The sequence below is a fragment of the Sardina pilchardus genome, chromosome 10 (genome assembly GCF_963854185.1).
Source record: "Sardina pilchardus chromosome 10, fSarPil1.1, whole genome shotgun sequence".
Taxonomy (NCBI): Eukaryota; Metazoa; Chordata; class Actinopteri; order Clupeiformes; family Clupeidae; genus Sardina; species Sardina pilchardus.
Window position 1 is genome coordinate 7142998 of NC_085003.1, and position 24055 is coordinate 7167052.

The window sequence follows — 24055 nt, forward strand, 5'->3', positions numbered from 1 at the left end:
TTTGTAATACAGTGAACTCTCACAGGAGTAAAGGTCAGAGGCTGTGGGAGAATAGAAGGTCTTGCTGAAGTTAGTAGCTAATGTTAGTCCTCATGAAGTGAGACACAAGCAAGATGAGACACAAACAAGCCCTTGACTTTTCCCTTTTATAGAACCAGCATAGAATTTGTGAAGAGTAGTTATTATCAATATTATTATTATCTAGGGCAAAATCCAGGGTAAGTATGATGTCATGACTGTTTTTGCCAAGTTTTTATGTATTTCCTGTCAAGGGTTAAGACAAATTATCTGTCCCAGGAACTGAAGCAGTTGTGCCAAACTAGGGAAAAAATGGATCAAAACAACAAGTAGGGGCATGAATACTGGGTCTATTTTTCAACCTCCAGAGCGGAGTCTTTAGAAAGTCTTTTGTTGACTTATTTATTTATTTACTGTGGAGTTGGTGTGTGGTTGGAAACACTTGAAGGCAGCTGTTCACCGTTTCCCTGGGGGTTTCAGAAAGTCCATCAATTATTCTTTGTTTGTGTTCCGGTCCTTTCCTTCTCTGTTTATACACAAACATCCTATTTCACAATAGCCCAGTATACCCACACCAGAAAGTCGCTTTGTGAATAGAGTCTGGCTATGCTTTATTGAGGATCCATTCGGCGCCTCTTAACAGACATTGGTCTCAGATTCCTTTTGAAACTATTGGGCCTAACCCTTTAACCAATTGGCGTAGGGTTGGGTGACATGGAGAGAGATATTTGAAATTTGCCGGAATACCATTCCACTCTAAATACTGTAGTTTAGACTTAATGTTATTTATCACTAGCGTTTAAATGTGCTGACATTGCTTGACCACAAGTGTTGCTATTGTAAATCTATGGTTTATGGGCATGAGTGACCGGCAGCGTTACCGTAACATGACACAATATTAAAAATAGGCATGCGGTCTAGCTACATTTCACATAAATGATTCATTGTCATCATTTCCAGCTTTCAGTGTAGCACTTGTGCAACCAAAACCAGACCCATTCCCACACATAAGAACAAAGGCACAGCAGAAACAGGAGTGCACTGGAGGAGCACTTGTAGACATAAACCCACGCCACGCTCCTGTGCTCTTTTAATACGAGGCAGAGGCAGGATCCGGAGTCGGCCATGGGGCGTCAGTACAGTGCACTGTAGCTCCTTAGGATGTAGACTTGCCGGTCGATTTGCTTACAGTAAGTTAGACACATACAGTAGCATGTGATAGCAGCTGCAGTGCATGCTCGAGGCGCGTGGACACATAGGGGTATATGGACTCTGTGTGTTTTCTGGCTAGTGAGATGTTCAAGCGGGGGTCTTAAGGTATAGCAGCCAGCCAGCCAGCCATTCAGCCAGCCAGCACACAGGGCTGAGGGGCGGTCAGTGCTCTCTGAAGCATGGGCTTTATTATGACTGCATTACTAGAGAACGGTGCAGGCTCCCGGCACTGGCTTGGCCCATATTTACAGCTCTCCTTATTCAATCTGAAGGCTGGACTACCGGGCCGGGCAGTGCAGTAAATACTGTTCAGTGTGTGTGTCTGTGTGTGTGTGTGTGTGTGTGTGTGTGTGTGTGTGTGTGTGTGTGTGTGTGTCTGTGTCTGTCTGTGTGTGAGTGTAGGTGGGTAATTGTGGTGGGTGTGTGGGTGATCTTTCTTGTTTGCTTGCAATTTGATTGTGTACAGTATATGTGTATGTTTGTTATTGTCTATGTGTGTGGCTTGCCCCCGTGGCCATACTGAAATTGATTGATGTCATTCATCAGTGACATCAACTGATGCCTCAGTTTGCTTCTTGGTCGTGGGTGAGGCCACAGCATGGGCTGTTATCTTGATAAGATCTCCATATGGGGTATTAAGCTGAATCCCGATTTTCAGATGTGTGCTGTAGATTCTTATTATTGTCTGTGTGTGTCTGTCTGTGTCCATGTGTGTGAGATATTTGTGTTCATGATACAGTACATCACCTTTATGTCATAGCTCCTTGTAATTGTTTATAAAGCAACCTCCCCTTGAGCCTGTTGTGACATTTGGCTGTACTCATAGCAGGAGGATGTCACCATAGGCTTCAATTGGCCGTGTCTAATGTGGAGCCAAAAGGAGGATTTGTCAAATAGGTGACTCACTTGTTCTCAGCCTCCCAAATGCTGCCTCCCACCAGGTTTTCCACGGAAGTACCGAGCCGACATCAATGTCATGTTCCCTGACACAAACGCCTTGGTCGGCCAGAACATCACACTGGAATGCTTCGCCCTGGGAAAGTGAGTGTACCACCTGTTGTAAAGGAGTAATGACTGGGTCATATTGATCTTTTGATTGATTGATAGGTAAACACCGCCTTTTTAGTCAACTCTGATCTGCTGCAATTCTAGTCCGCAATGGCTCATTTTGAGCTTTATTTAAGGCACTGACCAGTCGGTCCATTAAACAGAGAGCTACACATGGTGATCAGAGTTGAATGCTCCTCTCTGAAAAGATCTCTCCCTCTCTCTGTGTGTGTGTGTGTGTGTGTGTGTGTGTGTGTGTGTGTGTGTGTGTGTGTGTGTGTCCTCCACAGCCCCATCCCCAAGATCCGCTGGAGTAAGGTGGACGGCCAGTTGCCCCCCCTGCACGAGATCAGCATGGCCGGCGGCCTGCTGCACCTGATGAATGTGCAGTACGAGGACGAGGGCACCTACGAGTGTGAGGCCATCAACATCAAGGGCAAGCACGCACACAAGGCCAAGGTCAACGTGGAGGGTAAGGGGTCGCGCTCTCATACTGGACGGTCAGGTCACAGGGGTCACTCAGTCAGGACTAATTGGGAGTAAGATGCTGTTACAAGAAAACCTAGATAGCGGGAGTGCTGTGGCGCAGCAGGCTACAGCGCTCATGCCATATACAGGTCCGAGTACCTACGGGGACCCAGGTTCGATTCCGACCTGCGGTCATGTCCCGATCCCGCCCCATCTCTCTCTCTCCCACTTGCTTCCAGTCTCTTCACTGTCCTATCATAATAAAGGCAAAAGGGCCAAAACATACTTTAAAAAAAACAAGGAAACCTAGATAGCCACTGACTGCAGGATGGACGTGGGTGTGGCACCACAGATATGGAGAAAGCACTTCACCCAGACCCGGTGCTTTTTTCAGACATGTTTGTTGGAAGGGCCAGCTGGTAGGCAGTGCCATTCAGTAATACAATGCGGCAAAGAAATCTTGAAATTCAGTCGAGGTAGTTGGTTTTACACACAGAATTTTAAAGATCCTTGGCGCCTTTGTAAATAAAGTATGCTGTGAACCAAAGCCTGACAGCTAGCAGCTAGAAAGGGGGAATGAAAAGAAAACAACAACAAAAAAAGAAAACAAACAGAGCCTAACTCAAAGGGGACAACCCACGTGCCGCGAGCAGCTTTTAGTGCTTAGAGCGTCAAAAGTACGAGGATCAGAGTAAGCACTCTGGCGAAGCGATAGCTTGCACTGCATTGTTTCCTGTGACTTCATTTTTTTCCCCCGCTTGTTGACTTGTTGTCATTATTTTCTTCAACTCCCCAGTGTAGGCACAGTGATTATAGTGAGGGAGAGAGTGAGTGGTGGGTTTTCTGAGTAGATATGCTCGAAAGAACTTGTCAGCGTCAGCGTTGGATTTAAAACCAGATGTCTAAATATTCTTCTCTGGAGAGAGACACTGTTGACACGGTTGGCTACGGGGTTCACCACCAACTAAAAAAGACTAAAAATAGTAGCCCCACTGTCACCTCTGTGCTGTACCCTGATGTGGGTGACTGAAAACTATGATGCATCTCAGGAAGCCTTTGTGCTTGAGGTCTCATTGGTGACCTCTTGTACTCTCTCTCCCTCTCTCTCTCTCTCTCTCTCTCTTTTTCTCTCTCTCTCCCCTCCTCTCTCTGTCTTTCTCCATCTCCCTCCCTCCTTCTCTCAGCGGCTCCTGAGTGGGTGGAGCACATTGTGAGCGCCGAGCGTGACATCGGCAGCTCCTACACCATGTCCTGCGAAGCCAGCGGGAAGCCCAAGCCCCACATCCACTGGATGAAGAACGGCCACCCGGTAAAGAGCACCCTGACCGCCCCTCACCCACAACCCCCCACCACCACCCCCTACCACCTCCCTCTCTTTCTGACACCCCAGCACCCTGTTAACCCCCCCCCCCCGCCCTGGGGGGAGGGCTGCCCCAAAAAAAAGCGCTTTAAGAAAAACAACCAAAACAGCAAAGCGGTTACGCAAAAAAAAAAAAAACCCTCGCCGCCACCTCATCGCTTTGACAGCTCGCTGGCACACGTCTCGGCCGGGCAGGGCCGGGGTGTCAGGGAACGCTATGTCTTGATTCTGACGGGGTGCCAGCTGGGGCCTTACGTAACGGGGGCCCGGCGGCTGGCGCACGTTAAGAGAGGCGGGCCGGGCACGGCCGCGTACGCCGCCTGCATGCTGAAGGAGCCGGGAACAGAGCGTGGCTATATCGCCGCCGCACAAAGGAGGTGAAAGGGAGACCTCCGAGGGGGAACCTCCCCACTGTTCTCCCCAGATTCCCAGTGAAATCCCATTCAGTCCCCCCCGACCATTAGCATGCTTTAGCAACACGTCGCTCTCTGTGATGTTTCTTTCTCCTATTTTTGATTAATTACTTTGCACAGGAAAGTGTAATGAAAGTGATTTTGAGGAAGAAGGGGGGGTGGGGGGTGGTTGTCTTTTTGTCTTTTTTTTTAAGGCTGCTTTCTCTCTGCTATTGTCCCACCCAGCAGCACGGCGTGCGCGAGCTGAAGTTCAACGAGCTGACGTTCAAGGACTCGGGGATGTACCAGTGCGTCGCCGAGAACCGCCATGGTGTCATCTACGCCAACGCGGAGCTGCGCGTGTTCGGTGAGCGTGTGTCCTCTCAGTAGGTGTGATGTGGCTTATTATGGGATGGTGTGGGTCACTGAAGAGGGCCTACTGTTCGGCGCGCTTCCCTAGTGCCAGGCGCCCGAACTGCGATTGACCCGCGGATCACGACAGCGGAGCCTCCGTTGGAATGCTAATTGCTCGGCCTTTGTTTTTAGCCGTTGGAGAGCCATAATTGAAGTTTGGTTTCACTTCAGTGGGTATTAATTATAGCAGGCAAAAAGGGCCAGACAACAGTCCATTGACATCAACCAGCAGGCTTGATTTTGAAGCTTCTGCTTTTGCTGTTAGTAGTGATTAGGTGGTGAGGATATACATAATTTTTAGCGCTAATTATCAATCTCAAACACTCTTAATTGCTTAATTATCATGTTTGATTTTGTTGCTAACAAGCAAGAGCGCTATTCCTTTAGTCTCATTGTACATATCCCTGCTATGGGAAAAGTGTATCTCTGAGTATCTGGTCACAGCTATAGCCCCTCAATTTAATGACCTAAAGAAAACATATGATGCAGATTTCACAGTCATCATCTGTACTCATGCGTAAGTAATGAGGGAACCTTCCTTGCAGGCAGCTTCATGCCACTTCTCCGAGGGGAAGTCAGTGCAAAGTTGATCAGCTTTTAATAGGCTTGAGGTCTTCTCGAGATTAGCGGAAATCCTTTTGGCATGCAAACGCCTGACATCTGATACTGTATGCCGCGAAACTGCACGCAATAAGCTTTTATCAACCACTTAGTGGACATGTGTCACTTTTGTGGCTGTCGTGTAGCATGTGGAAGGCTTTGACTGACACGCAGCTGTTGTTTTTGTGCGGTCAGCGGGTGGCCCCACGTTCGAGCACAACCCGTTGAAGAGGAAGACCCTGGCGGCCAAGAACAGCCGGGTGGTGATCGAGTGCAAGCCCAGGGCGGCCCCCAAGCCCACGTTCTCCTGGAGCAAAGGGACGGAGCTGCTGTCAAACTCTTCCAGGTCAGAGGTCACTGTGACTGCACCAAGCACACGCCTCAGTCTCTGAACTTACATCAACCCGTACACGTCATCCGTCAACTGATTCCTTTTCTGGCATCCTGATGTAACACATGTTGTATATATGTTGTACAATTGTTTATTCTCAGATATTTCCGCTTTATACACATTCTTGATGTAATAAATCAATTCCATGCTGTGGTCAATCAGGTCAATAACTGTTACTGTAAGTTGTATTGGTCTGCCATTCCCCAGCTTAGGTCCTATTTGTTTTAGTGATCGCAACAACAAGAGAGGGACAATGTTAAGAGATGGACAGATCTCTTCCTCACCTCAGTCAGTGACACTAAGCCACATCTTAAGCTCCTCCAACAGATCAGGCTCTCGCTCCAAGTGTGTGTGTGTGTGTCTGTGTGTGTGTGTGTGTGTGTGTGCGCGCGCGCGTGTGTGTGTGTATGTGTCGGTGTGCATGTGTGCCTGTGTGTCTCCTCAGAGACAACACAATGTTAATCTGGTGTTCCAAAGGCCATTGAGTTGTGTCAGGGGACATATGGGCACAGGCCCAGCACGATCCCTCTGCACCACCAGCCCATGCATGGAGGGGGCTCTCCTGTAACATGGTTTGGACACAGGCCAACCAAGAGAACCATCTGTAAACAAATGTTTTATTTAGATGATGAACAAGAAAGGGTGCTATTGAAGTGTTGGGGCCTGCACCTACCGTGGTGTATTGTTGTGGCAATAAGTAGATAGATGAAGAAAAGATATATTCATTAACAGAGTGCTGTTGTTGTTTCAGGATATCGATTTGGGGCGATGGCAGCCTGGAAATAATCGACGTTACCAAAGCAGATGAGGGGAGCTATACGTGCTTTGCTGAGAATGAAAGAGGGAAGGCCAACAGCACCGGCTATCTCTCCATCACAGGCAGGTGTCCATCGGCATCCTCCCCCGGAGGGGTGTTTTACCGTCCTTGTCCAAGCTGCCCTTTCATAACATATTCCAATCTAGTGCTGGTTTCTGTCATCACCCCCCCTCTGTGTGGTGCTATTAGTATAAACCACTATGAATCATCAAGGGCTGTGACCCAAACTACTTAATAGTCTCCATTTGCCTTGTCTCTAATGAAATGTGGTTGACATGGTAACCAATGAGGTAAGAATGTCAACAGCTGTTTATGCCTCGGTAATAGAGGTAAAAAGAAAATTGGTTGAAATAGAGTGATTGCATCTCGAGAAGCTTCTAGCCCCAGTAATTGAATTTTACTCTTTGCTGGTCAAGTATGCCTATCACATTCAATATGCAAACAGCTCTCACTGGAGCCGGTCTGGAATCAGATTGTGTCTCTGTTGTTGTGCTGCTGAGATGCTTTCTGGCAATACATTATAAAGGCAAGTGGTGAGACATGGCTCCACCGGCTATTACAAACATATGAGCAAAAAGCAATGCAGTGCATTGGATAGTAATATCGAGCACATTTTGCAACATGTTGTGGGGGTGTTTGTTTCTGTGTATTATTGATGCTGTGTTTGTGTGCGTAAACAAGCTCTCACAGGCTTGTCTGTCCCGGTTCAGTTATCCTTCAGACTCCCCGTGGTCATGGATTTGCCTCCACAATATTATCTGTCCTCGCTTTGCAATTGAGATATCCTGCTGTGCTCAATAACCTGCCCCCCAATACCCTCTAGTGGCCATATCAGCACAGTGCTGGTGCTCCATTCTGAAGCTGGGTCTTGTTTTATACTGCACATGGGACTTTATGGATAAACACATTTTGATTTGGGATTTGTGTGTGTGAGTGTGTGTGTGTGTGTATGCATACTACTTTCATACAGGATTTTACATCCTTTTAATAATAAAAGCTTTTTCAGAGTTAAAACTTGTTATATAATTGTTAAATTGTTATAAATATAATTGTTGTTTATGATGCGAGGTCAACCAGGCTGAGCATACATCTCCCACAAGGCTGAGCATATAGCATCTTTCTGCCTCCGCAGATGCCACCAAGATCACCCTGGCGCCCACCAACGCTGACGTCACGGTTGGGGAGGCGGTCAGGATGCAGTGCGCCGCGTCATATGACTCCACGCTGGACATCACCTTCATCTGGTCCCTGGACGGACGGGCCATTGACTTTGACAGGAACCGCGAGCATTACGAGCGTGTGGTAAGAGATGACCTTCCGTGAATGCAGTGAGCCTATACATGAATACTGAATGTACACTACAATGTCATATAGGCAACTGATACATATTTATGCACTGGGATATCAGCATACAGCTATTGACTTTATGGAGAAGGTAAATAGCTTTCACACAGGTTAATGCGTTCTTGTCTGTAGTCCATTATCTTGCTGTCAAACTTGAATTTAAATGCACGTTGACCATAGGAGGGGTCGAAGACATCAATCATTGAGATTTACAGCAGACACTGTGCATCGTTTGAAGGCAGCAGGGCTTAAGCCTTAAAATGCTTCGGAGGAACAAGATCTCAGTTGTACATTTTTACTTTGACCACAATGGGGCAGTCATTTTTCATGTGCTTACCTCAGCCAAGAGCTCTTGGCTGTTGTTTTTTTTTGCTCTCTCTTGCTTTCTTTCTTTGTGCTGCCAGGACTATTTGTGTGTGCAGAATCCTTTACGCCGCCCCGTTCTCAGTTCCCGTGCAGCCATTTCCAGGTTTGCCTATTTATTGGCAGTCCATTAAAGGATAGGCGCTGCCGGGCATGATTGACGACGGATGCCCGTCGATGCATTCCCAGAGAGCGGTGATTTCCTCATATGATGCGCTCTTCCGTAAATCAGTCAGATCGAGCGAGGCGGCCGGATCTCACTGCTGTTTGTCCCGCCACCCTCCCCCCCACCCACCCCCCTCAACCAGTCGCCTCAAATTCACTTTAGCTGATCGATGATTGATGACTCCCCCTTCGCAGGCCCCGCTCATGTCGGACTAGAGTCAGAGGACTGTCTCCCTTTCACCACAAGGACTTTATGTGCCACTTAATATTAGTTGTGTGGCATCAGACCGGCATGAATTACTGCGCATCTAAAAATAGCGCTTCCTTTCAACAGGAGGCGTTTTTTTCTTTCCACCCACCCCATCTAGACATAAATAATCGGAGGGCCAAGGATGTAAACCAGAGATGGCCACGTGTGGTGCATATGAAATTATAGCGCTGGATCACTCATCAAGTGTTAGTTAGGCTGCCAGAGAGGAGGGGGTGGACACGGAGGCAAGTTGGCCAGGGCTCAGACGAGGCGTCTAATGGGAAACCACACGCCCCCTGGGAAAAGAGGGGAACGTTTCTCCAAAGGGTCAGGAGGCGTCGATCCACCTCGCTGATTTGCACAGAGGATGGAGAGAGCGGTCTTTTTTGGTGCCTGGCAAAGTGGGCAGTCTAAGCATGTGATGAGTCAGCCTGAACTATGGCTCAACGTTTACATTAAGAACTCATTTGGAACTGTGAAAGTAGTCGATATGCCCACTCCCAAATCAGTCTGATGCTTTTATCCTCCTCATCAAGCGTCTGCACAGAGAATATTCATCATTGTTTTCATTTGATCAGTATACAGTATGTGGTAGACTATAGGGTTTCTTGGACCTTGTTGCCATAGTGGTACTGGTGCCGTGTTACAGTATAGTTATATATATAGTTACCATAGGGTTTTGTGAGACTAATACCATAGAATTTGGTATTAGTTATCCAGAACCTTGTTCGACCAGTTAATCTACAGGTAAAGAAAACCAAGTGAAAACAATCAATAAATAAACTGGATTAGCCAAACTGCTGTGAATGACTTGTTATTATATGGCTAGTGTGTTTTGCTGTGGTTTATGTGATCCCTATTTCTTTCCTGCCTTCCCTTTGCGCAGGATGGAGACTCGAGTGGAGAGATGCTGATTAAGAGCACACAGCTGAAGCACGCCGGCCGCTACACCTGCACCGCCCAGACGCCCGTGGACAACGTCACGGCGTCCGCCGACCTCGTCGTCAGAGGTGAAACATGATCTTTAGCAAAAACACACAGACCCGTGCCAGTCACAGCACCGGTAATTGCACTGTACTTTTACGGCTATCATTAGCCTTTCTGATGGATTGACGCTAAACACTGCGGAGTGTGTTTTTCCTGATCTTGGACCGAATGCTTCTTGAGATCAGCAGACGGCAGACATTTTAATTTGCTCTCAGCGTTACCAATAACAAATCCAGCGGCTTTGACAGAAATAGGCAGTAGCGGTGGCAGGACTGGCGTTGTTAACTGCGCCTGTCGCTGTTCCCCCTCATAAATCCCGAGGCAGGAGTTATTCTAAGTGCTATCACTGGCAGCGGTCGCTGCATTGCGAGGCCTGCCTGCTGCCTGATGAAACAGAGCCGGTGACATGAGGCGTTTTTAATGTGAGAGCTCAGCAGCTGCCAGTGAGCGGTGGATGGTCTGGGACACTGGCTGAGACGTGGAGGAGGTGGAGGTCTGGCCGCTATCGGGCTCATTCGCTCGGGTTCATTCGGTTACCCACTCCTCGGATAGCTGATGGCGCACGGTCAGGGGAAATGCCTCTTCCCGCTCCCCCTCTGGCCACCGGCCAGCTGCCTCTCAGGCAGCATGACCTTACCGGAGGTTGTCGTCCGAGCGTAGGAAATGAAACCGGAACCGGACGGTTCACAGTCCTTGTAAAGTGGCATGCCAGCATGTCTAATCTCCGCGCGCGCTCGTTCTCTGCGGTTTGCTGGCGATCGGCCACACCGGTCAGAGAAAAAAAAAGGACAAAGCGCTGAATCCTCGGAAATCACACTCTCATAGCTTTTTAGTGCCCATCCTGTTTGGGTCACCTGTGTGGGTGCTACCTGTGACACTTGTGTAAGCAGAAGTAGTGCCCGTGGCCCTCCCCTCCCGGTGAAGGGTTATTGTTGGGCCTCGCGACGCGCTGTCTCGCCGTCCAGGTGGGATTGTTGCCCTCTGACGCACACGCCACTCGGGAGGATGGCGAAGCGGGACAGGGTTTCGCCGTGCTGCCAACGTGCCCGCAGTGGAGCCGAGAGGCCTAAGCCGCCTCACTAAAGCAACACCATTAAATTCAGCCAGCGTCTGCTCTCTTGGACACAGCCAGCCAGCCAGACAGACAGACAGACAGACAGCCAGCCAGCCCTCCGCTGCAATCCCAATCTCAGTCTTTATGAGGAGAGAAAGAGATAGTTTTCTTCAGACTGGCCTCTTGTTACATGCCCCAGACACGAGCTCCATGCTATAACCCTATTGGCTAGACGTTAAAGAAGAGCTCAATTCACTCCAGCAGTTGAGGTGGATTGAGAGTGAAGGTGTCGCAGGAGTTGTCCAAAGTTCATCCGTTTTTTCCACCTGCGCTCCGTGTCGAGTCCGAAGCAGATTAGTTGCGGCGCTTCCACGGACACTCGAGTATCCCTCGCCGTTTCTTGTGCTGGAGCGAGAGCCAAAATGCTGCAGTCATATGTCCTGGCTCTTGGCAGCGTCTTGTCACTGATGTCCAGGTAATGATGACGAATGGGAGGGACGTCTGCATCTGCCAGGCGGGCCCCCTCGTTAGGGTGACGGAGTGGATCAGATGGGAATGGAATGACAGGTCCCAAAGCGCTCGGAACGCTTCATCACAGAGGCGAGGCGAGGCGTGGAGCGTAAGGGAGCGGGGCGCGTTTAGAGGCGGTGGCCTGTGGGTGGAGTCTGGGACTGAGGAGCAGCATTATGCTGTATATGCGATGCATGCTTATTTACATACACACACAGGTGCACACACACACATGCACATACACATACACACACACAGAGTTGTGCTCACAAACACAAACATGTGCATCCAAATACACAAGGGCACACAGACTGTGCTCTCTCTCTCTCACACACACAAACACACACACATACATGCACATACAAAACACACACACAGTTATGCTCACACACTCACAAACACAAGCACACACACACACAGTCACGGTCCCACACAAACATGCACACACAAACACACCCACTGACTGCTCTCGCTGACAAACAGGCGGTGGCTGTGCTCCCTGGTGGTGGCAGGCGCAGATGAAAGGTGTGGGCTTGTCACAGATCCGCAGGGCGCAGGCCTCCTGAGGTGAGCCACCTGTATGAGTGTCAGCTCGGAGGAAGAGAGGAGTCATCTCCTAACCACACCATTATACTGTAGCACTGCTCACACCCACCCCACCAGTGCAAGAGGGTTTCAATTAGTGAGCTTTGAAAAACCACTTCTGAAGGTGCAATAATAGACCTCTTCCAGTCTAGTCCTCTATTCAAACCTTTTCTCACAAGACGCTTTAGAGGGGCCCAGTTTGTGCACTGTCCTGGGCCTGTAAAGGGGAGACAAACAAAGTGGCTTGAACTGAGCCACTCACTATAATGCCACCCAATCAGCACGCTGCCTCAGCAGCACAAAAGGGAGCAGTGTAATTTGATTGGCTGCACAGCTCCAATATGATCAACCTTTTGCCCAAAGACTGTACCTTTAAATAATGCTGTGGTAAATAAACATATAGATAAGTAAATAAAGGATAAAGGAAAAGAACAACAAAAACACATAAACGGAACACGTTTTATATGGATATTGCCACACTAATTTGACACAGTAAAATTAAACAGCCTAGAATGAAAAGAAAGGGCTAGAAGTTGGCCCTCTCTGGACTTTCTAAGCCTCTCAGTTGACTGAATGGGCTCCGCGCTGACATGAAAGACGGACTGCTTAGTTTTTGATGCTGGCTGGAAGTGCAGCTTTCAAAGCTAACGCTAACAGTCTGGATTTTCTATTAGTTTTTTTCTGTCTTTCTTTTCTTTCCCCTTTCCTCTATCCTCTGGAAAGAACAGGGTAGGCCAATCCAAAGAAAATAAGGGAGGATTAATGGCTTCTAAAGCTTTCCACTTAGCCCTGGTTAACGGGCAGCAGACTATATTAATGATTCCTAAGTCCTCACCCAGAATCCAAGCCTAATGTGTTTTAAATAGAGCAGCTGCCAACATATGTAATTTAATGTGTTGTGTGATGAACATGAAAGCTATCGCAGAATATAGTCAGATGTCCTTCGGGATACTATGCAAGTCTAATGGAACGGAACTGATGTTTTTTTTTTCTCTCTGTAATACAAGGGCTGGTTTAGGGGAAAATAACATTCTTTTTTATATTTTTGATGGTCTGGTTTTGTAAGCTGTCCCATGGAAACATTGCAGCTAATTGTGGAGAGCAGAAACTATGTCCTTGCATGAAGATGCACTCATTGACCCAGCACTTTAAAAAAAAAAGAAAGAAAGAAAGAAAGAAACTGAAGTGGGAGTGCATACAATCTCTTTGTCTGCTTTCCTTTGCTGATCTGTTTGGAAACGTATCGCACCGTGCTGCCTGGACTAACCCCCTGTCCTGTCTCCCCTGCCAGGTCCTCCTGGACCCCCTGGGGGTGTGCGTCTGGATGAGGTCCTGGACAGGTCCGTGCGACTGACCTGGAGTCAGGGCAAAGACAACCACAGCCCCATCTCCAAGTACACCATCCAGTACAGAGACATGCGCTCAGGTGGACAGTGGAAGGATGCTGTGACCTGTAAGAAATCTCTCTCTCTGGAAAAGTATTTGTGGTCTAGCACTAGTACAGTATGTAGACTGTGATGTATGTGAATCGCCATTTCATTTTTTTTTAAACTATTTTTGGGGGGGCATGTCTGCCTTTATTATGATTGGACAGTTAGAGAGTGAGAGGAAGTGAATGTGTGTGTGAGTTTGAGAGAGAGAGAGATGTGGGTGGGATTGGGAAATAACCCTGGCCAGATTCGAACCCAGGTCCCCATGGACACTGTAGCCAGTTGCACCACAGTACCCCACTGTGAATCCTCATATCTGAATCATTCCCCCCAATCATGCAAGCACACCTTGGGCCTCCAGATGCATCTACATGTAACTGTGTGTTTGCCATTTCTTCCCAGCGCCTCCAAATGTGGAGGGGAACACAGAAACGGCCTCCGTGGTGGATTTGATTCCATACACGGAGTACGAGTTCAGGGTCATAGCTACCAACACACTGGGCACCGGAGAGCCCAGTGACCCCTCTCAAAAGGTCATCACCATGGAGTCAGGTGAGCGCAAACACTAACGTAACGGATCGTCTGTATAAAGTCGTGGACAGTTGTCCCTGAACCAGATTTTGACTGCCTATATTTTTATTGAGTTTTTAAGAGGGCAGTTTCTTTTCTTTGTTTTTGTGGGCCAGTTTTCAAACCTACGCTTCATAAATGTGAATAATTTGGGCAGTTGAGCCCCTCTCTAAGGTGCAAAAGGTGTAGTTATATTGGAATGCTATGTCTGACTCTGTGTGTGTGTGTGTGTGTGTGTGTGTGTGTGTGTGTGTGTGTGTGTGTGTGTGTGTGTGTGTGTGTGTGTGTGTGTGTGTGTGTGTGTGTGTGTGTGTGTGTGTGTGTGTGTGTGTGTGTGTGTGTGTGTGTGTGTGTGTGCGCGCGAGAGAGGAGAGAGCTAGAGGAGCAACATTGTGTTATGCCCCATAGGTTCCTCCATAGTTTTTCCCCCCTCTCTTTCTCCCTCAGTGTTACGTTTCTCTTTTCTGTGGCAGACGTCCCATAGTAACAGCCAGACTCTGGCAATACCTTTGACATTGACACTGTGTATTTATCAAGGCCTCAGTGTTTTAGCGAGACTGAAGTGAGGTAGGGTCTGTGTTTGCCCATTTTTGTTGTGCCGGTCTGACAGGGGTCTCGGTGGAACTCAAAAGTCTAGCATTCCTCTCTTATTTTAGTTCCTGTGGTGGCACCTTCGGATATCGGCGGAGGTGGTGGAAGCAGCAGGGAGCTGACTATCACATGGACAGTGAGAACTGACATTTCTTTCTTTCTCTCTTTCTCTCTCTCTCTCTCCCCCTCTTTCTCTCTCTTTCTTTCTTTCTACCCGCTCTTTGTCTCTCTGCTTGGCCATAGTAATTTTTACACTGTTTAGACGTAGAATTTTCATGTCAAATGTACAACACATGACCAAATGCAGTGCCTACTGTATAAAAAAGTGTTCACCTTGGATATTTCCACGTTTATTTCTTTTATGAATGGAATCTTGATCAATTTGATTTGCCCTTTTTACAATAGTTTGCAAAAAACCCTCCGCTTTAAAATACCCTTACTTTAATGTCAAAGTAAGAACATATTTCTACAAAGTAATGTTAATTGATTAAAAATATATAATGCAATACAGTTAAAGGCGTAAATTGGAGTCTCCGTGGATACTGTAGGTCTCAATTGGGCTTGCACATCTGGCTACTCCATTTTTCTTTGCAAAACTGCTCAAGCTCTGCCAGGTTGGAAGGGGGTTGAGTGTGAACAGCCCTCTTAAGTCCAGCCACAGATTTTCTATAGGATTGAGGTCTGGGCTTTGACATGGCCACTCAAGAACATTCACCTTGTTGTCTTTAGACCATTTCTAACTCTTAAGTAGTTTTCGCTGTAGGCTTCGGCTCATTGACTTCCTGGAGAGTAAATCTTCTCCTAAGTCATAGTTCCGTTGCAGACTTAATTCAGGATTTCCATATCTTTTGCTGAATTAATTTTACTTCTACCTTTATAAGTCTTCCAGGGCCTGCTGTCCAGAATTATTCCCACCACATGATGCTACCACCACCACCATGCTTCCAATTGTTGCATTTTTGGTGATGCACAATGTTTGGTGTCAAAAATAGCATCTAGTCTGATGGCCAAAAAGCTCAGTTTTGCTCTCATCAGACCAACAAACCACCTTCCATTTGCATGTATTTGGCAAACTTTAGTTTTAAGAGCTTTGCCACTCACTCATAGAGCTTTGACTGGTGAAGAACTCGGGCAGAACTCCATGGGATGTTCAGTGACTTGAAAATATTTTTCAATATTCAAGATGCCGATGTCTTATTTTACTCTATTTTGCATTATATATTTTTAAATGATTAACATTACTATGTAGAAAATTGCTTTGACATTTAAGAGGGGATTTCTGTAAATTATTGTAAAAAGGGCAAAAAGGAAGCGAGTACTTTTTATAGACACTGTAGATGTTCTCTCAAAAAAAACTCTCTCTCTCTCTCACACACACTGTATTTTGATGTTAGCAGTTCTTTGGATAGAATAGTCATAGAACTGTCACTATACTGTAGTGTAGACGGAATTTCTTGCTCAGTTTGGCAAAGATTCAAAAAGGAAATCAGGTATGAAGCAGCATTCATCCATATCGCAGACCCTGTTAGAAGTTAAGGGAAATTGCTTTTGTGCTAAAAGTGCTCAAAGGCCTGTAGTTAATCTTCTGATTTAAGGCTGATTACTAAATCTAACCTGAGCATCTGTGATAAATCTCACACATTAGGCACCACTTACGGTGTTGCCTCTTGATCAATTCAATGGGCCGTTTAGATAATTGCCTTTTCAGTAGATGTCTCGGAACATTAAATTCAAGTTAAGCGACAGTTGTGTTTCGAGTCTGGCCAGGCTACAGGTTTTGGGTTGAGATACTCTTCATATTTGTAATGAGGTCATTATGCTGTGTGTTTTTTATTTATTTATTTATTTATTTACATTTTTCCGGACTGTTCCACAGCCTGTGCAGCCGGAGTACTACTATGGCAAGGACTTTGGCTACATCGTGGCTTTCAGGCGCGAGGACAGCGCGGAGTGGTTGAAGGTGACGGTGGCGGATCCTCAGGCCAGACGCTACGTGCACAAGGACTCCACCATCCCCCCCTTCACCAAGTTTGAGGTCAAGATCATGGCCTTCAACAACAAAGGAGGGGGTCCCTTCAGCCTCCCAGCAACTGTCTACTCAGCACTGGATGGTAGGGTAGACCTCAACACCACTAGAAACCAAAAGAATTGGGCTAGACAATAACATGCTTCGAGTAAAAGTGTAAAGCTATTGATTGACAATGTGCAACGCATGCATAATAATTTGTAAGAATATGTAGAATTAGCAACAACAACACCGATACATTAGGAAATGTTAGATAAAGAACTCTTCAAACGTATCAGTTCAGTTCCAGACAGGTTCCTTTTAGCTCCGCAGCTGAAATGTACAACTCTGCGCCTCTCCCAGAGCCAGACTCACTCAAGCCCATCGCTCCTGAATCTGAAGAATTTTAAGTCCCTTCTGAACGGGAGGCTCTCTGCTTCCCCATCTCTCACTGCCGGGATTACTGTGATCTGTGTAGCACAGACGAATAAGCCGCTAATTCGGCCAGGGATGTGAGGCATTTAACTGGGTTATTAACAGCTACTGAAAGACAATCGCGGCAGCCGCCAGCACCAGGCTCCTCCTCATTCATCTCCGCGCCGAGTCGCCCCGGCAACCCCCGCGCGCTTGTTACGTGGCGGTTTAGCCGGAGAAAAAAATGTTGCCGAGACATCTGGACGATGGCCCTGGCACATACTTGGTGCCGTGCGCACTTTGAAGTCTTCGGGAGCTGCGGAAACAGACAGCGACTTGGCCACAGGCCGTAACTCACAGTGAATGTGGGAAGAGCTGGGCACAGAGAGACTTCACCCCGGGCCTCTGGTGAAGGCCATCATTAATCTTCAAAAGGAAGCACCAATAGCCATTTGTGTTTCAGAGACTAAGCTGTAAATTTTTTTCTTCTTCTTCAGGCCAGCCATGAAACTGAAGGGCTCCTAAAATGGTTTTCCAAAAGCTTTGCATAATGTTACAAACAAAAAATATGGAATAGACAAGAATATCATACCTTCCACTCTGTGCTGCTGTAGGTATATGAATAGGGTGACTGGTCTGAGATGACCTAACTCTGTTTATTAATGTTTACCCCTGCAGTTCCATCAGTGGCGCCCAGCATCGTAGACAGCAGGGCCCTATCGGCCACCGAGGCAATACTCTTCTGGGCCCCTATGACGCAGCCCATAGAAGGCTATCAGGTAAGCCAGAGTATGCACACAGTATCCGACTCACAGCCACACACAGACAACTGCACAGGCATTCTGATGAACCTGCATCTGTGGGCCTTTCAGCTGAAGTACTGGAGGAAGCAAGTGGAGAACGAGTCGACCCACCCACCCATCATGGTGTCCAGCATGGACAACCATACTCGGGTGGAGAGGCTGAGGCCCAACTCGCTCTACATTGTGGAGGTGCGGGCGCACAACTCTGCTGGACTGGGACCACCCAGAAGGGCTGAGTTTGTCACCAAGAAACCTCGTAAGTGCATCTCTATTCACACACAACATAGAGCCATATCTACATACATCTACTTGATGTAGAGATGTATGTATAATATACTGTATGCCATATTTAATATAAATGTTCCCCATAATTATCATTTATGTGTAATGTGGCATCATGCCCTGCATACACTACTGTTACGTCTCCGTCAACCGACGCTCTGTGTCTGTGCCACAGCACCAAGCCGGCCTCCAAAGATCATCGGCACAAAGCTGAACCCCAGCGGCTCCACCTTCAACATCATGTGGGAGCCCGTGCCCTCTCTGGCCAACGAGTCCAAAGTCGAGGGCTACAAGGTGGGTCACACCTGCTGACACGCCCATTCCATCCTTATTTTCAAACAGCACGACGCCGGTAAATGGAGGCTGCTGAATTTGGCTTTCAAGAGAATTGTTTATTTGTTTAATTATGAAAATATTGAATGTCTCGTTTGCCTCGTCCCCAGATCCTCTACAGGCACGATAGCCATGCCACGGGAATCTTATATTCAACACCCAAGCAGCATATAGACCTGCCCGTGCCCAAGGATGGAGACCCTATGGTGGAGGTCCGTGCGTATACTGAAGGTGGGGATGGGGCAGTGGCACAAGTGCGGATCTCAGGTAGCCAATTAGGTGAGCCCCTTTTACCTGTCAACCATGACATGCCCATTTGGTCTGAATGTGTTTTTGTTATGGTAGTGAGTTATGTTCTATATACTATACCTCTGTTAGAATGTGAAATATGGCTAATGCCTGTAAGCACACTGTCCTATATTGATTTTGTCACAAACAGAATGTCATCGAGACCTGAACCAGTAGGAATCTATCACATTCCCCATGTATTTAGCATCAGGAAATGAGCCTGAAATCTGAAACCTCTGCAGATGAATAACCTTCCCGCTATATTTATTCACTGCGGTAGCTGGGAGGAAATGTATTATTTTTTGGACAGTGGTCTCACAAAATCCTGCAAATGTGGCTGACCCATCTGCCCCTCATGGGGGGGGGGGGGGGGGGGGGGTAGCACCCCCACACCCTAGATCCCCAAGAGCCTGGCAGCTGGCTCATCTTGGTGGGAGAGATGTCAGTGGGCCCAGGGCCAGAAACAGGTGCTGACGTGATCCCACTTCATTCATCATTAAGAAGACCTGGGGGGCTTAGACACCATGACTAAACACAGTGAACTTTAGCCCTGCGCCTCGATATGTCTGTCTGAATGGGCCACCTTAATCTTCTCTGGATCACGGCGAATCTCTCTTAGCTCTGTGTAATCAATTTGAATGTGAGCATCCCGATTGAGCTTGATACGTTAGTGCAGGGGGGCTCCGAGCACAGCTGAGCGCTTTAGGAGCTCCCATAAATCGGCTCCCGTGACAAGTCACGTCACGTCACGTGTGAGGAGAGCCAGCCGTGCTCTCTCAAGTTTCCGTCTCTCACTGTGCCGTTTCCCGCAGGTGGAGCCGGAATGGTGGCCCCGTCCCTCAGCCTGGCCGTGCTGCTGGTGGTGGCGCTCTCTTGTGTGGGACTCTGAATGTAGCGCCATTCTTACCCGTCTTCACCCCCACCCTCGGTGGAAAGGACTCTGTAAGGATGCTGCCCCGTGAGGACTCAGACTCTTTTCTTTCCACAGTCTTTGTTTGGTTTCGACCTCGCAAACCAAAATGCCATAGTTCCCTCCCTGGAATACGCCTGTGGAAAAAAAAAAAAAAAAGAAAAAGAAAAAAAAACATATGAAAAAGACAGACTGTGGGGGAAAACGTTTCAGAAAGTACAAAGACATCCTGGATATCCCTTATATAGTATCTTCAAAATATCTTTGGATGAATGATGAAGGGAGCTCTCTCAACCTGTTCAATATGCCTTATATAAATCTCTTCATTTATCTTTCACAGATGAACTACTTGCTTGTATTGATATGGGTCGAGAATCATTTTCTTTTGTGGTTTTATTTGTTGAGGTGTAATGTAGATCTGCCCATATGCATGGGGGACGTTGTTGCCTTCAGGCATGTTACGAGATGTGTGTTGTGGATGAATTGCCCGTCTTCAACAATATGCTCCATATCTACTGCAAGTAATTCACAATGAAAGATAGGCGTAGGGATGTCAGAAATTGTCTTACATGTAGTTTGCTATTAAGTGGCTTTTCCCTTTTTTATTGTTTTAATAATAAAGCACACCCTCCCTTAACAGATCAAATCAAATTACCCAACAATTCAGGCATATAAATGTACAATAAACATAAACTTCAGTATTAAAGCTCATATTATGCTAATATTATATGCAATAATTTATAAGCTATTGATTTATCCATGATCAAACATTACTTTCTTACCATATCAACTCATCCTTTATTAAAAGATAATTTTATTCAGAATAGTGTGATTTTGTTGCCCTAACCTGGACTTAAGGAGTTCAGTACAAGTAATATACTTCTGTGCATGTAGACATGTTACTTTGATGGGAAATACATAAATGCTAAGCTGTTAATAATGTCCAATTGACTGCAGACGTTCAGCAAAGAGTGTTGTACATGTTCATGTGAAGCACATTTATCTGTGTTTGTAAAACTGAGTTGAATGTACAGTGATATTCTGTGGCGATGAGAAAAAGCTACACGCTTGGCTACCCATGCAACTTATGATTTCAAACACAAGCACAACACCATACGTGCTGAGGACATGGCTCCATTGACATCATGTCCTGTTATCATGACCAAGATCATGGCTGTGCTGTCATTGCTTTGCTGTAATGTTATACCAATGTTTTGAGAGTGTCATGCGCCCAACGATAGAGACATCAGTCACAGTGAGGGGCATATTTACCCCAAAGGACAGGTATATCGAGCACAAAAAAAGGCCTTTGTTTTAATCATATCAACAGAACCTCAGTCTCACATGCTCTGTGAAGAATGTCAACATTTCAACTACTATGTTATTATTTAATACCCTTTCATTGAATTTTTTTAGAACTGCTTTAGTCATTGTTTTCATGGTCCGAGTAGCAGTAACATGTATACAGTCCTCTTCACACAGTTAAGTACAGTTATGGTGCAATGTCTAATGAATAGCAACCTGCTATGAATTGTTTGTTTTTAAAATGACAACTTGCCTAGCTCTGTAATATGTTTTCTAAATCTTGATCTTCTGTCATCTTTTTTATCAGTTGTTGAAAAAAAGCGGAAGACAAAAAGCATTCCACCCTTAACTATGTGAAACCGTCCCTTGAGTACATTATATCTGTTTGTACTGTTTGTCTGTTTTCTTTTTTTAAACTACTGTCTTTTTCTTTGTCTTTATAACATATACAGTGTAAGTGTTCAAAGATATATCAATGTCAAAATAATGTCTTCTATTTGTTGGTAAATTACATTATGACCTGCGGTTTATTTGATGATAGAGCTATATTTTATTTCCATATGCTGCATTTTCATAGTCATACCAGAGCACTCAAGGGAGAACCTCCATGGAATCAAAGTTTTGTATGTTGGCTCTTAGCATGGCAATTCTAGCCAAGCGATATTGGAGATGAAGAGGCTTTAAATGGCCATAAGGATGGGGATGATATATTTAAGTTTGATTCATCTGTTTGAGGTCCTCGCTGGGTGTGACTGGACCTAGTCATTGCTTATCCCATCGTGTGAATATATGAAGAACCACCACAAAGTGCTTTTCCCTGTCTCCTTCATGCAGCGAATCATCAGTGAAAGAATTGCCAAATGCATGAACGCCTTTAACTTTTTGCAATTTGTCATATTCTGATAAAAATGGTATGTCCGCAGATGCATGATTTTGGAAAAAAAAATGGTACATTCTGTTTGCTGAGGAGCTCCATATATACCAACGGATTGACATTTACTATACGTGCATCTCAATTTACTCCGATCATTTTGTTTGTTTGTTTGTTTGTTTGTTTTGTGGAGACAGAAGATTATTCAATGGCCCACCCTCACAAACCTAATCTGTGAATCATCTGCTTTGTTTCAGTAGGCTACAGCCAGTTCCCCTTGATTAATGGTAGAGACAAAACCAAACACCACTGACCAACTGTACATTTCACCCATTCATGTAGGCCACTTGCAGGACCATGTGCCCTGTAAGCGAGCATTCTGTACCTCATGATATCGGGGTCGGGGGTTAAAGTCATCACTGTTGTTTGGCTGTCGGACAAAGGTTTGTGTATGTGTGTGCGCGCGTGTTTGTGTGTGTGTGTGTGTGTGTGTGTGTGTCTGTCTGTGTGCGTGTGTGTGTGTATGTTCTCTAATGGGTGTCGTATGAAGTCAATTCAGTTCTGAGGATCAGACTGATCCGTGTCCCTTACCTGCCAATGTTTATAGTTACCCCACCCTTAGAACTGTCTTCACTTCATAAGACACTAGATGTGGTGTTTTTCTTTACCACTGGGTTAATGTTTATGTGTGTGAGGCTTACTTCAATGTTCACGGCACAAACTTTTTGGGGGTAAAACCTGGCTCTCTCATTGGCTGGATTTGAAATGAATTATGAATTACAATAAAGTAGTTAACTATGAGTTTGCAAAACCCATGTGTCTCATTTCAAGTTAGATGATATTGTATGTCTGTGTGAAATGTTTTTGATACATAGCATTTGTACCTTAGAGTAACAATCGGGAGTTTTAGTCAAAGAGTAGCAATCTAATTGCTAAAAACGCAAACGCCTTACAAACATCAATGAGAACACAATTATTACTGATATGAGACGAGTGATAAGAATTGCCAGTATGGTTACACATGCCATTGCTAGTTGCCTATATGGCAATTCAAAGTGGTGAATTGTTGTTGCATTCTGTCTCTTTAGGGACCATCTTCAGATTTGATCACTGAGCAGTACAGTACAGTGTGTCTTCTAGCCTGACCAGCCAGACTCACCGTGTTCCAGGGGCGTCTAGATTTCTAGGCTATATGTCTTCATGAAGAGGACCCAAAACACAGTGCCACTATGGAGAACAAAAATCCTTTCAGTTGGGTGCAGAGCTCTTCAGTTTTGGTCCACATATCTATAGACTGTACCCAGAAAGAGCAGCTGGGAAAAAGGGGAGGGGATGTAATTAAATTGTATATGATCTCCTGGCGGGGTTTTAAACACCGGAGCTTAGGCTTGAGAGCTTTGTGTGATTGTTGATGTGGTGGCTTTGCACCTGGCCCGTACAGTAGGCTTTATTCATGCCTGAGAGGCCCTGGCGGAGCGGCTCCGTTTAGTGCGGTGGTACCGCACACGTCGCCACACTTCCTACAAAATGGACCAGGTCATTTGGCTTGTCTTTTGCTTGCCTTGTCAACAAAAAGTCCTGATGAATCACATAACAGATTTCCCTATGGTGATATTTCCATACAAACCCATTCCCCCAGACCCACTTTAATGGTTTCCTCTTGACCTCAGTTGAAATTCTAAGATCGGTGACGGTGGGCGTGTGCTGTATGCTCACCAGTATGATTTATTACTGTTCAGAGCGGATCTCGTGTGCTCTAACTGTAATATTTATATGAACGTGTTACTGTTGTAACATTATGGTTCTGAAAGAGGTTAATAACTGAATTACCTGTGAAAATGTGAGTGAGTGTAGTACTTACAAGTTTAGGGGCTTTCCATGAGAGGAATTGCACTGTGATTTTGAAGTGGTCTTATGCTCTGTGAAAAATCAAAGGATTACTCACAAAGTACCTTGACACCTTGGTTGAGTGTCAACAAATAAGGGATTTACCTTGTGAAAAGACTGCACGCATCATTTCTCATAACTAGGAAAACCTACATACTGTATAGTGAGCTGCATTTTCAAAGCATAATGGTCGACATTAACAGCTGACAAATCTACAGCCACATCGTTTTAAATAAGAGATGAAGTCAGTTCCCTGCAGGGTTTTAAGATATGACATACAGATCTGAATGAACTCTTTACCACATGCTGTGAATTAAATAGTATATTAAGATAACTGTTAATTAGTCTAATAGAGTTAGGGTTATCAATTGTTGTATAAATGATATCTC

General features: G+C 46.0%; 1 protein-coding gene across 2 annotated transcripts in view; it reads left to right on the plus strand.

The window, feature by feature from the left end:
* The window catches only part of cntn1a (contactin 1a), a 58541-nt gene extending 35961 nt beyond the window's left edge, over positions 1-22580 (plus strand). Inside the window, exons 8-24 of one of the 2 annotated variants that reach the window (XM_062547164.1) lie at positions 2172-2271; positions 2568-2749; positions 3930-4054; positions 4744-4864; positions 5707-5857; positions 6654-6781; positions 7852-8021; positions 9728-9851; positions 13269-13430; positions 13810-13959; positions 14634-14704; positions 16445-16679; positions 17666-17766; positions 17860-18046; positions 18248-18366; positions 18516-18684; positions 19506-22580. In XM_062547164.1, coding sequence (XP_062403148.1) covers positions 2172-2271; positions 2568-2749; positions 3930-4054; positions 4744-4864; positions 5707-5857; positions 6654-6781; positions 7852-8021; positions 9728-9851; positions 13269-13430; positions 13810-13959; positions 14634-14704; positions 16445-16679; positions 17666-17766; positions 17860-18046; positions 18248-18366; positions 18516-18684; positions 19506-19582 — 2372 coding nt within the window. In that variant the 3' untranslated portion in view covers positions 19583-22580. The remainder of the gene's footprint in view (positions 1-2171; positions 2272-2567; positions 2750-3929; positions 4055-4743; positions 4865-5706; positions 5858-6653; positions 6782-7851; positions 8022-9727; positions 9852-13268; positions 13431-13809; positions 13960-14633; positions 14705-16444; positions 16680-17665; positions 17767-17859; positions 18047-18247; positions 18367-18515; positions 18685-19505) is intronic. The other variant, XM_062547165.1, reaches the window with a different exon arrangement.
* Positions 22581-24055: the final 1475 nt, after the last annotated feature.